A 14,360-nucleotide genomic window follows, 5' to 3' on the forward strand; every position below is an offset into this window, starting at 1 on the left:
CTTCATTTAAGTTATCCTCAACAGCCTGTGTGTATCCTTGAGTTCTGCCGCTTCATTCGTGCAAAGTTTAGACACAGCCTGAGGTTACGCACGGCACGAGCAGAAGCCAATTCACTAATCACCTAATTCACTGCGCAGCCATTGCGGTGTAACACCAAACCAGACAGCCTGAGTATCGCTACTCACTGCAGCGTGCAAGCAGCACAAGCACCTGGTGCACCTGAGAACGGGCAAACTGTGACACTTTTAAGTGTCAGCTACTAACCTGTGCTTCAAGGTTATGAAGACAGAACCAAGTTGACACAAAATACTATTTTCCAGGCTTGTAATATGTCATTTTCTAAAATCTTGTCTTACTCATTTCACCCTGTGCAGAAACACATCATTTAACATTAATATTTTATTCTAGGCTGATGTTCAGTTTTGTGAACTATTTCTAGCTTATTTAAGACATGAATGGTTTTGTTCTTGGCTTCATGTTACTTATTACCAACCTTTAAAACATTCAGAAATAACAAATTATTCTCAAAAATATCTCTTATCAAAACAGTTGAGTACCATCGGTTACTAACGGTGAAGTGGCACACGGAACTGCGTTAAGCTTTAAGTGGCTGACTCAAATTAGAGGCATTAATAATTAAAAAAACAAAAAATACATATCTATCTATCTATATATATAACAGTAAGTAGCCGTGACTTGAAATAGTGTTCCGAAGGAACTTTATATTTGTCTGTCAGGTCTATTATCAGAGTTAAGAACCAGGACACTCAGAACAGTTACTGCACTTACCTGGGAAGTCTTGTTTAAACCCCTTTTAGCCATTACATAAAAGTCTTAAGTAAAGGCATCAAATATTTCTAATTACACATGGAAGAGTTTGGCTTGACCTTATGACCATTTTTATTCAAGGGGATACAGGAAAAAGGTTCCAAAGCAAATTGCAGCTCAAGCTACAATTAGGTATTACACAACACCACCACTTAAGAACAACCAGGGACAGTGTGGCCAGAAAACATGCCACGAGGAAAGCAATGTAGGGAGGGAAGAGGGCTTACTCCAGGTAGTAAGCAGGACAAACCATCACTATGCTGCCTGCTCTGGAAAAATACATGATAGGAAGGCTCCTAACACCAGAATGTAGCTCCACCCTAATTCTGCCTCTCCTTAGAAGTTTCCCCATCAGATCAAACTACCAGATTTCAAGAGTGCCTGACAAATTAAATAGCTAGTAATCATGCTTACAGCTGGGATACTCACTTGAGCTGAAAAGCTTAAGCGTCTCCATTGACCCTGACAGTGTTGCAACACTCAGAAATTCCATTTTAGAGATACAGCCAGGTGAGGCAACTTTAACAAAAAGTAAACCAGACTCAAGTGTCCACCCAGCTCTTGTAGAAGTTGTTCCAGAGAAAAGACCTTGGTAACCAGCTCATGGACACCTGCTGAACGAAACGGCTTCTACAGAGGCTGCCAAAGGTCAACAACAGGCTTACTCAATATAACTGACTCTTAAACTCACCCCAGCGGCCTGCACACAAGTAACTGGTTTTTAAGGCCTCACTCAAAGTCAGAGGAGGATGCTAACACACACACATCCGTGCCTAGCAGCAGAATCAGTCTCAGACACGTGGCTTTCAGTACTTTCCCTGCATTTTGTTATCTGCAGAACACCACTAGTAGGAAATGAAATTGAAGAGTCATAGGCAAATGAAATTCCATTTATTTTTCCAGTGACATCCCATACAAAAGTAATGGAAACATCAACAACTTTCAGCAGAAAATATGTACACAATCTTATCATTTACAACAGTTTTACATTTTGAACCACCAAATTAAAAAGAACCAAGCACTTTACCTACATGTTGTTTTCTTGACTGTACTAATAAATGACTCATGACTATTTACAAATTTCAAATTCAGGCTACTGCTTCTTAAAGTGTTATTGCCTGGGCTTTACCATACTGACCTCCAGTTTTGGGAGTATATGCTTTCCAGTTGCTTCAGGAATGGTTTTGCAAATAAGAAAGTATCTGCCTTTTTTTTTTTTTATAAATAAACCTAAAGCAGTTTGATCTCATGGTAAATAACTACAGTAGATGAGTTTACACATACTACTCAGCAGAGTGGTTCAGCCACCACCTGTATTACTCAAAGTCAGATCCTTATAGTGAAGGTCAGGTAGAAAAGGGAACATACAGATGCTCAAAAATATCCCTCTGCCTCACTCTTGATCTCCAGGGATACAACTGAAATTATGGACACAATAAAGCGGGGAGGGGAATAAAAAACAATAAAAATCCATAAAATCTTGCTGAACTATTTGTAATTACTTGAGGATAGCACTGCCTTTGGATATTTTTTTTTCTATTGAAAGTTTTTATACAAAAATCTGCTATACATAAATTAGAAGTTAAAAAGTCACACAACTTAATTGTATTTTTACATAAGTTTGGTCCAGAGGATATGTAGACCAACCACAACTCCGAGAACACTCTTCAACTTTACTTAAGCTTTCCTACTATTAACAGCTTATGAATCAAGCTAACCTCTCAAATTTAAAAGAAACTTCTTCTGAAACTAAAACAGTTTGCACAAGACTATTTAACTCACTGTATCAAAATCTTTAAGTGGTTCACTCAAACACACTTCCAAGTCAAATTCACCTTCCGCTCCATAGTCAACATGTCTTACTTTGGTGGGAGTGCCGGAACATGTATCCTGGAATACAGAGTCAGTTAATTAGTTAAATACAGGTTTAGTTATGCAATAATTCATTTAACTTCCGAAATTCGTTTAGGCCACCTTGTATCAGAGGCTTACAAACACTTTGAAGACCATACAAAAACAGAAGGCTAGTCTTAAGATTGAAGAGATTTAAATAAAGGCTTCTGCCCATTCAACCACATTCTAAGATTCCTTGCAAATCTTTTATACGCACGCATCAAAACATTATACAGATTCAATATTCAGACAAACAAATCCAGCAAGAAAAACATTACTAGATCTTTACTGAAGGTTACTGCTCAGCTGCAGTAAGTGCTTTCTGGATATAAAAAGAGCCTACTTCAAAAAGTCTGAGTGCGCCAAGAAAATTACATCCTATTTTAACATTAGATATCGCAATCTAAAGTAGTACTTGCGCTGTACATCACAGTTCAGAACTGACACACTTTGAACATAAATTTTCTTTTGCAGGCTATGAAAAAATGAGATACCTGTGATTTGAGATGATCACTTAAGTTCTAACTCTCTAAACTCAGGCTACAGACATATTTACTATAGCTGGGAAAACATGTGAATTTAAAAATTGCTCGGCTTTACAAACAGTTCCTAAAAAACACAAATTATGGAATTTCTCATATATTCAGGCTACTCCGGATATAATCCTAAGTAATGGAGCACTTATTAACAAGCATTTATGCAAATGACAGATAAGCTTACATCATTATCTTGAGAGCTCGTTTGAGATTCAGTAGAATTGCTTCTGACAGATTCTGTCTCCATCTCACCAAGGTCAACAGGAACACTGTAGAAATAATTTAAAAAACACCACTTAAATTCAGGTTTTTAGTAGTAAGACGCACTTTGTAGGTGCAGTTCTGAAAGTGATGGCCAAACAAGAGCAAAGCTACCGACAGATTATAAGGCCAGTGGTGGCAAACCGCAGAGACCAAACAGAACAGCAGGTCAACTTTAAAACAGCCAAAATGGCCAAGGTCTAAATTAAAGTCTTGAGACTGAATATTGCAACTTGTGAAAGACACAAATACCCAAAACTCAGACAATTCCTCAATACAAAAGAGGACAAATGTTATGGAAGAGTAAGGGATTTTTTTTTCCAGACAAGGTTTTCATCAATTTGTTTTGCAACACAAGGTTTAGCAGGCACTATACACAAAACTAGACCTCAGCATCTGAAGACAAACCAGTATTTCAACAGCAACACGTAAAACAGGCTTCAGGTTGACATACCAACTCCCTTCAGGTCAATTACAAGTAAAATGAAGGTAAATTAAGCCTTTGCTTTCAGATGTCATTGATGCATGTTGGTTTTAAAATCATCATCACTGTTAGGGAAAAAGAGTAGTTTATTACCAAAAAACTGCTTCTTGAGGAAACAGTTAAATCTGTCTCTATTCTGTAGTAACACAGTTTTATTTTGGATGTTCTGTGATCAGTTTTATTGCTTTCTATAGAAGAAAGTCACTACTTGCATTATTCTATATCTTCTAGAGCAGAACACCACAGCAGCTTGGACTGTGAACACTTGCGGCCATGATTTTAATTTAATGGTACGTTGAAATGATTTTACAATACTTCTTTCCTCCTCTGTGCTCAAGAAAATATAATTTATAGCGCTGTTCTTAAGCTAATGAGAAGGCTATGAAGCACGTTCTTGTACATCGTATTGGTCCAAGCTCCATATTAAGGAGAATTCCCCAGCACAGCTTCTACCACAGATTAATCTGCAGACTGTTCTGAAACAATCAGCTTGCCTCAATGGTCTGATATTTTCTTTCATAAAGCACTGCAGAATGAGTTCTGATGTTGCCCAGTAGACATATGTTAAAGACACGAGGGATATATATGTATGCCACCCTAGCAAGGACACTGGGTAAATCTATGTCCAGAAAGCTATTGTGTATTTTGACCGAGAAAGAACTGAATAGCACTAATTGTGGACAAATAACTAATGAAAACATTCAGCAATCACTGACTTGTCTCAAGAGGGCTATGCTGGTTTGATTTTTTATTTGTTTGGGGTTTGTATGTTTTTACCATGAGATTTTAAATATTAATTTCTATAAAGGTATCTGGAATAATCAATACATACATCTCTTGCAGATCACAGCCTTCTTCAGTAGGTGGATCCCAGGAATGCAGTGCAACCTTCCACAGTTTAATTTGCTGGTCCCATGACCTACGGCTGTACTTCTTAAATTTATTTGGAGTTCTGGGATGAACTCCTGGTATACGGTGGGATCTATTCAGATATTAGACATGAAAACCTCATTAATCATTTTCACACAGACACATCACATAGCTTTGTTAAGACTGATTTGTGTTAAAACTGATTGCCTTCTACACAGAATTTACTGGGTTATAATGAGCCTAAGTGATCACATTATTTATGAAAAAAGACTACTGCACAATTCCAGCTCTCAAGTGACAAGCTGTCATTTCCATATGAACACTTTAGTTTTTCTGTCTTCAAGTCAAATGAAAAAACAAAAGAGGATTATCCTAGGTCCGAAAACTTCAGCATGAAATTTCTGCATATAACATATTCAAAGTGTAAGAGCAACTGTAGTCCTCTTGGTCTTTTTATTAATGAGAAAACTGACTGCAAAAAAGTTTCATTTCTCCTAGTTGACGAGCGTAAACAAAAGAACTTCCACTTTCATTTCTGCAACATCAGAAAGTTTGAAGGCGTATTGCTCATGAACCAACTAGTAAAAAAGAATCCACATCTCATTTGATTGTGTCACCTATCTGTTAAAAAATGTCTTAGAAGGCTTAATTTGCAGATGCCTTCTGTTTGAACGACTCAGATACCCAGTTTAGTATGTTAATATGCTTATAAAGAACAGGTATGACTTACAATCAAATATTTAGTTTTCCAGAAACAAAAGCAGCTCACCTAGGAACTTCTTTAATGTATCTATCATATGCAATTGTGTTTTTTCCATAGTTTATCTGTTTTTGTCTTCTCATCAAAACCACTTCATCCGTCTCAAGTTCTACTGTTACAGTGGACTCCTTTGAATCAGAACTAAAGAAAAAACATTGTAAATTTGAGAGTATTAGAAAACAAGCAACACTCAAACAAACCCATACATAGATCATTAAAAAGAAACATGCCAAAACTTTTAAAATGAATGCTCATCTGTGATGTTGCTGAACTACAGTGTTAGACCAGACTTAAATGAACTAGTTCAAACCAAGCGTTTTCAGAAGCAGCAATGGTCTATGTGAAAGCTCAGACCTATCGTCACAATTTTCCTCAGCTAAGCTAGAGATTTAACCTACCTTCCAGAGGAAGACTTCCTTTCTCTTGAAAATTCATTTATCAGAAGTTTTCTTCTATATCTGTAAGAATTCAAATCCATATTCAGAATATACACAGAATATGTAAGGCTGCACTGTCATAGCTCATGGCTGATTTTATTTCTCAGGTAAGCAGCAGTCTTGAAGAAGTCAGACTAGACATTGTAAACACCTTTCCACTATGAAACTGCTGTTATTTTTATTTTTTTTTTTTTTTAGAGGAAGACTGAAACCAAGGACTTTAAGTCTTTTCCTTAAAAATTTTTTTATAGTCATGATATGCAAAACCATTAATTAGTGAAAGGAGATTCAAAGTAATCCAATTTAAGAGATTTAGGAAAGGATTCTTCTAAAAGGGAGATATTTAGTGATACATATCAACATGTGAGTATGCTTTGTCATTCCTGCATGATTTAAACCAAAGCTGACCTAAAAGCAGCAGACACGAAGACAAAGTTGAGTCTGATTTTAATACAGTGGGCAAGTTAGAAATAAGTCGATACACATCCTGCAAGACAACTTCCATTTCCCCTCCTTTCCCCACTTCATCTTAAACACCCATGGGTACCTTGCAATTTCTTTGTTAACACTGGTCCTCATTTCATCTTCTTCCACTGCAGTTCCCCAATCTGAACACCGGGAAAGAGGTCCAGGGCCTTCCGGTGTTGTAAAACTGGAAATCAAAAACAAAACAAAACTAAAAACCCCAAACAAAACAAATAAAAAAATAATGCAGAGGCTTTTAATTTTTTTAACTGTATTTCCCACCCACCACCAGCCAGTTATTTAATATATTATTTTGCAGCACTCACAATGGCTGTGAAAATATTTTGTTGTTCTATTAAAATGTCATCATTGGAAAATTAAGCATCAGTAGAGTTCCACCTTGAGGTTGTGTGTTTGGGTGTTTTTGTTCATTTGTTTGTTTTCATTAAAAAGTTTCTGTACATACCTATAGAAACATACCACTGTAGCATGTAACCTAGCTTACACTTTCAATAACCTTAAGGTGGTGTCCTGCTTTACTCACTCACTTACTTTCATTACACTAAATGAGTTAAATATTTATTCTTCCATGATTGCAGACTTATTAGGTGTATCAGAAGCAAAAGTTAGAACACAAAATTAAATTGTACAGCTTATTAAAATTACACAATAACTCAAGAGTTTCCCCTCCATAGATCTAGTATAGAAGGCCAAGACCACAATTTTTTAGCTAGTAAACAGAGATTTGCTGTGACTTTGCAAACTGGTATTTACCACTTTGTTGTAGCCCATTAGCATCCTGAGCAGATTCAGATTGTTGCAGGGGAATGAACTTACATCCCTTCGCATCCAACAACAGATGCCTGCATTCAGATTATTAAATATGTTTTCCAGTTTCTGTCTTCCTGATGACCAGTTTTCCTAAAGTATAAACTCAAAACCATATCCTATAGACCAGAGTTTTTTCAGTAGATTTGGAAACACTCCAGGGACTGACCAGGATTCTGCGCAAAGAAGTCCCTCGAAGTCAGGGAATTAGATCCATCTGTGCTAAAACCAGTTCCAACTCCCTCCCTACTCCCAGCTCCCAAACTGGCTTTGAAGCTTTTGTTAAATTCAAACTACAAGTTCTTTTTAGATGAAATCCAGTCACCAACTCAGAAGAACTAAAAATCCATAACAACTAGTGCAGGTCCCTCTGCAAATATCTGCCCACCCTCCAAGGATTTTTAGCATTCGTTTATAACTATTAACTTTGCTGAAAACACAGGCCATATTCAATGATTGCTCTCCCACAGCAGAAAACAGCGCAATTCCAGAAATACCCAGTTAGTCCCATCACCTGAGCTTTTTCCTCAACACTGTGTTATAATTTTTTTAAGCTTATTTGATTCTGTATCTGTGCTGTGCATACAGAGAATTAGGGAGAAGTAGGAGGGTCTTTCTCTTGATTAAGTTGCTCCGTGACAGTACTGGTGCCAGACGTACAAACCTTGGCCGTCTTTACTCAGACGCTCATCCCCATGTGCCATTTCACACGTGGTGAGAAGCTCTGGTGCTGCGCTAGGACTGCAAATGGTGCTCAAACTCTGCCACAGAGGCAGGAAAACAAAGCTGTAACACCGCCTCAGACTGAACCTGCTGTACGATGCAGTCTCCACCGTGGTGCTCTTCCCCATTTTGAAGTTTTATTTTGACAATGTTGAATTGGCATAAACAAAAAGTAGCTTTAGCACAGGAAGAGAACTACTTCAATCAGAGCTGAACCCAAACTAAACCGTAAAGAACAACTCAATACTGAAGACGCACAAAAGCATTGCTTATTTAGATTGAAAAGGTCTGTAAAGTTTCATCTTTGTACTCCTACTCAAACAAGCTTCCTGAAATTAATTTAATTTACACTGCATATCACAATTTGAGCCACTGACCAATGTCTTCTCTTCTTCTTATCAGCAAAGAAAAACGGGTAGTTACAGGGCAACACCCATGTAATTCTAGATTAGAAATCTAGATTCAACCAACAGGTCTGCAGGCCACAACTCCCATCTACTGATAAAAGGGATTATGGCATGAATAGTTCAGAATGTAGACAAGGCTATAAAATAAGATATTTTCCCTAAACTGAAATTTACATGTGCTGGGAAGGGATAAGAACAGAAGCAAGCAGTAGGATGAACAGAGTGAATGAGCTCAGAAGCAGACTCTACCACACATGTGCTGACATGTTTAAACAATTTTTCAAGACGGTCTATATTGCCTTCAGTAATATGAAGATAGGCAAGTTTTAAGTCTTTAATTTTTAATTTGTCATCTCATTGAATTGTACCACAACAGTATGCACAGCCTATACCCACAAACATAATTGGCTTGTGCAGATATTCCTGTGACAAATGGCAATAAAGAAGCATGAAATTGAACAGAAAATGATGAAGTATACAATTAAAGACATCCGAATGAAAAATGTTTAGCCTTAAGAAGTGACTCCAAGATAAGAACACAGCACTAGAATCTTTTCACACCTTTAAAACAAGCTATTTATGGCCAACAAATAATTCATAAATAGGCAGGGCTTGAAAAACTGAGTACAACAGTCAACTGAAGAGCTCCTGATGAACAAAAGAGCTGTTCCAACTGCAAGCATCGCATACCTGTCCAGCCTGTTGTCAGAAGGTTTGTACTTGTTTTCATCAAAAACAGATGAATCGGGTTCATCGTGCTTCCTCCGCTTTCCATCTGCGCCGCGTTTCCTCCCTTGGGCCCAGCGCGGTGGGGGCTGCGGGCTGGCAAACGAGACAACGGGAGCTTTATTTTATCTTATTAACCTCTTTGAAACATCACCCTGCACAGACACGGCGGCTTATTTATTAATTTTACTTCAAACAAACTGAGCTTAGCGACACAAGTAGGTGCTGGCCTTAAGGGTCCCTCAGAGGCTCTTCCTCCTTCACATCTGGAATACAGCGTCCAGTTCTGGGCCCCTCAGTTCCAGAAGGACAGGGAACTGCTGGAGAGAGTCCAGCACGGCCACCAAGATGCTGAAGGGAGTGGAGCATCTCCCGTGTGAGGAAAGGCTGAGGGAGCTGGGGCTCTGGAGCTTGGAGGAGGCTGAGGGGTCACCTCATTAATGTTTATAAAAATATAAAGGGTGAGTGTCACAAGGATGGAGCCAGGCTCTTCTCCGTGACTACCAATGACAGGACAAAGGGCAATGGGTTCAAACTGGGACACAAGAGGTTCCACTTAAATTTGAGCAGAAACTTTTCCTCAGTGAGGGTGGCAGAGCCTGGACCAGGCTGCCCAGGGGGGTTGTGGAGTCTCCTTCTCTGGAAACGTTCAAACCCGCCTGCACACCTTCCTGTGGAACCTCATCTGGGTGTTCCTGCTCGGGCAGGGGGATTGCACTGGATGAGCTTTTGAGGTCCCTTCCAATCCCTGACATTCTGGGATTCCCCCCTCAGCAGACTCGGCGATCAGCAGCCCCACAACCCGCCCCTCACCGCCCGCCCGCGCACAGGGTGTGGGGAACAGCAGACCCAGGCGTTTACTCCCTTTTCCCAGCCCCGCTTCCCTCCCGGCGGCCCCGCTTTGGCCGGGGGACCCGCACCTCAGCGAGGGGCGAGCGGCTGCCCCGGCGGAGAACATGGCGGACCCCGAGCCGCGGCCGCGCAACGGCCGCGGGGGGGGGAAACCGCGCGCAGGTGCGCGCGGGCCGCGGTTCCCGTCACCCTCGGCCCAAGGAGCAGGGGCAGCCGGGGGCGGGCCAGCGCTGTCCGCCGCTCCGCCAGCGGGGAGAAGGAGAGCTCCGAATACCGGTGCTCTTCACCTCGGCCATACCTGCTCTGCGTGCCGCCGTGCGGGCTCCTCTGGCGGAAAGACATGGCGCGGGGTGTCCTTGGGAGGGCTGGAGGGAAGCGGACTGCGAGGCTGGAGCGGGCAGCGAACAGCGCAGCTCGCCTTCCCGCTCGGCCCTTTCGCAGCTCCCGCCGGCGCTGACTGACCCCGCCCTGCGCCGGCACCGCCATGGGGACAGGTACGCGGGGGGGGAGAAAGAAACAAGCCCCGCGCTAACAGCACACGTAGACCCGAGGACACTTACCATTGTCCCCCAGACTGGTGCAATGGTTTAGCCCGCTCCCGCCGGCCCCGCCCAGCCCCGCCCCGGGGCGTGTTGGCGGGAGAATCGAGCGCGGCCGCGCGCGCTTTTGGCGCGCACCGGCTGTGGGGCGGGGAAGGTAAGCGCTGCCCATGCAAACCGGCCAAAACAAAAGGAAATTATAGATTCCCGGGATTTAAAGATGACGGACTGCAGGCCTGGGCACGGCTCTTTAATCCATGAAACGTATGTGATATTTTCACAGCCAGTTCAAACTCTACAGCATAAGTTTAAATTCCATAAAATGATACTAAATAACATTTCATGTGAATATTGAATATGGTCGAGTAACACTATGAGGTTTCTGTGCTTTAGTAAGTGGAGTTTTCAGATGTTTCCACACACAGTAAGATCCTGTTCATCTGTGAGACCTGGTATAAACTGACATTTCATAACAGTAATTCAGAAACAACCTGGAGAACTCGTACAGCAGAACACAAGCAGCGTTAAACAAAAACACTTTTGCAGCCTGGGTGGACTGAAGGCTGGTGGGACATTTCACAGACATGCACACAAACTGGGCTGCGTTTTCTTCTTCTGGCCTGGGTGCTGCTTCTTGGGCACTGGATGTAGTTACCACAGTGACAAAAGCACTGGTGACAGAGTTACCTCTAGGTAAGGTGATTTATTTCCACAAGCAAGCAAAAATTAATATTTTAAAAGGCATTCAATTATTTTTGGCACACAATGTAACCGACAGATTTCTGCAGGTTTGGTATTCAAAATGGAATAGGCTATCAAAGAAAATGGGATGTTTCTCTTGTAGAACCAGATCAGAGTTTTCTTCCTTTTCTCAAGAGACATTTGCTTCGCAGACCAGCAAACACATCAACTGTTGTCAGATTAAGGTTAAAACAATCAGCAAAGAGATATAATATTCTTAATGTAGTAAAATCAATTGACATTAGTGACATTTGGATACTGCCGCCTGCAGCATATGATCAAAGTCTGTTCACTATCCATATCTTCATTGCCTCTTCTTAAACAAAAAAAACACTTGAAAGATGAGCAATGAAATGCATTTAATGGACTGCAGAAATAGCAAACAGAAGTTGGTTCAGTTGGGTTTTTTTTGTTTTTGTTTTTTTGAGCAGCTAAACAAAAGCAATTAGCAAAGCCTGGCACTGCATATTAGAGAGTCACTCTGAGTACATATTGACAGGTGTTTTGTTGGTTCTTTTTTTATGAAGTTACTTCATGCATAGCAAGGTTGAAGTACATGGTGTGAGAGAGGTTTTGCATCTCTCCTGTAGCAATGAAACATGTTTCCACAATCTACAACTTTCTCATGTGACTAGTTACAGAAATTAAAGACACCTGCTACTCTGACTTGTGTTTCGGGTTATCATTTACATAGAACTAGAGCTCTTGTTGTCTACAAGTTGAGCTTAGAAAGGACAGAATCAGCAGGTACAGTGGGTAGCAGGACACACCATTTACTAGGAATTGTCCAAATCAACATAATTCCAGTTGAAAGAAGTATGTTACCTTAGATACATATTAAGTAATTAAGAAAATCAGACGAACAGCACCTACCATATGCAATACCTATCTTAGTCTTTCTGCTGCTTCTTTACCACACACTCCCATTAATTCCAGGTGTCCAGACTCCAACCTTGAGTAGCTCCAGGAGCACATTTTTTTCTTTCTATTTGTTGATTAATATAACTTTTTTTTGACAGTTGAATAAAACGGCCTACAGGAATACCCCAGCTGAAGTCTGGTAAATAGCCTAGCAGCCCTTCTTGCCACTTTTTCAGTTTGCAGATATAAAAAGGGGCTTTCTTCAAGGCTGTGCAAGACCATACAGCACAGTATGTACAGCTGCTTTTAACTCTGGGCATAAGAGCAAGAGTAACAAGGTAGAGGTCAGACAAGGGGCCCAGATCAGCAGAGTAAAAACTGCTGATTTTTCTTCTACCAGAGATCACTGCAGTATTGTATCAGTGGTCTTGAAGGCCAAGAGGAAGCACCTGCTCAGTGAAGCTCAGGATTGCTCAGAGGTGTTGAAGTTCCTCTCCATAGTGAATTCACAAAGCTCATTGCACCTTGTCTTGTTGGAAGTGGGAGAAATTAACTTTTTTTTTTCCAAAAAGGCACAAATACTATTCTAACACTTGTCTTTTTTTGCAAAGTAATGCCACACAATGGATTGATGAATAAACACAGACAGTAACTTCCCAGCAAAAGTAACAGCTTCAGAAGCAGAAAGAAGATTCCTCCCTGCCAGTCTGCCTTGGCAACTGCACCAGGCCAGACCAAGCCTTCAGACATTAATTAGCAATGACGTTTAGAAATTAAACAGTTTGAAAGCTCAGCAGCTAGCTTGCTTTCTATTGATTTTTTTTTGCGTTATTTTCTCTCAACTTCTCAATGGTTTTACTTTTTTCCAATTTGTAAATAGACCATATTAAATTGTTTCACTTTTTCAAATTGCATCTGCATTCTCATTATATGCATCTCAAAGACTCTTGCTAAGCATGTATTTGGAAATGGCGTTTTACCTGTTTAATAATGCTTTTTGGGTGGAATGTCTACATACCTAGCACTTCTGGCTGAAATCAGTAGAAGTTTAGGAAGAGTTAAGGGAGAACTGTATTTGCTTTCCATCATGGCATGTTTTTTTCCTCTAAGGTTGTACACAGGTCCTGCACTTTTCTCCTCAGAGATTGCTGTTGTAGAATGTCTCCAAAATGCCTGCGGTGATGTCAGGCTGGATCTATGCTCAGTGAAACACTAAAATCTGAAAATAGCACAATGCAATGGATTTACCTTGAGAGTTCCTTTCCCCTTGCCTGGTCTTACCATAATTGTACAAACTCACATCTTCTGTGTGGCACCTGCACAAACATCCATGCTCCTGCAGGAAAGCTTGCTGTGCTCACACCTCTCCCACACACCACTGTGGAAAACAAGGCTGTGTTCCCTCACCAAGGACATGCTTCAAATTCTGCATAGGTTCAAAACACATACAAACAAACTCCATTTCCTCCAGCCTTGCTCTAAGATAAGATTACTTGAAGAGCATGTTTACCTGGACACATCCAAGCGAGTCAGAGTGAGGACAGTCTGGAAGCCGGGCAATACTTTTAGCATAACACTACATAAAAGTTCCGCTTGATAAACTGAATTTAACTATCTGTTGTAACACAATGAAGGGGTTACAGCTGCCTTGCATCTTTCTGTCCCTGTCAACAAGGAAAATCCTTCAGAAAAGCACTTTCCCAGCACAGTGGGAATTTCAGGAGGAAGAGGAGATAGTCTCATCACTTTGACCTCAAAGGAGCAGTTTTAGAAGCAAACCAAAGTACACACAACCAGTGGCATTTCTGAACTGCTAGTGAAGGACTGTAACTGTACAGGCACAGATAGTGTATCACCTGTAAGGAAAATCTCCCAGCAGAAGCAAAGCAATAAAGATACATGTCACTTCTTGAAAAAAATTAAATCTGGTTGGTGAAGTTCACTTTGGCTTAATTACAAACTGAGCACAGATTCCTGCAAAGTGGATTTAATTACAATAGGTAAAATTAATGGAAGGCTATCAAATATAATCTGAGTGTCAGACTTTACCTTTGCTTACCTCAGTTGTAAACTCCTATGCCAAAAAGCCTTGCATAGATAAGTGAATGGATGGATTGTATCCCAGTTTTAACTGCTCTGTTTAGACTG

The 14,360-nt window shown here is 40.6% G+C and overlaps 1 protein-coding gene across 1 annotated transcript; it reads right to left on the reverse strand.

The window, feature by feature from the left end:
* Positions 1 to 1,690: 1,690 nt before the first annotated feature.
* On the reverse strand, positions 1,691 to 10,618 carry SLBP (stem-loop histone mRNA binding protein). The gene is made up of 8 exons (XM_065836959.2): positions 10,370 to 10,618; positions 9,184 to 9,315; positions 6,618 to 6,722; positions 6,032 to 6,091; positions 5,643 to 5,774; positions 4,836 to 4,985; positions 3,443 to 3,527; positions 1,691 to 2,719 (listed from the first exon to the last, which is right to left on the reverse strand). The coding sequence occupies exons 1-8, from the start codon at positions 10,555 to 10,557 to the stop codon at positions 2,603 to 2,605; spliced, it is 969 nt and encodes a 322-aa protein (XP_065693031.1). The 5' UTR covers positions 10,558 to 10,618; the 3' UTR covers positions 1,691 to 2,602.
* Between the last annotated feature and the right edge of the window lie 3,742 nt (positions 10,619 to 14,360).

This window comes from Patagioenas fasciata, chromosome 4 (genome assembly GCF_037038585.1).
Source record: "Patagioenas fasciata isolate bPatFas1 chromosome 4, bPatFas1.hap1, whole genome shotgun sequence".
Taxonomy (NCBI): Eukaryota; Metazoa; Chordata; class Aves; order Columbiformes; family Columbidae; genus Patagioenas; species Patagioenas fasciata.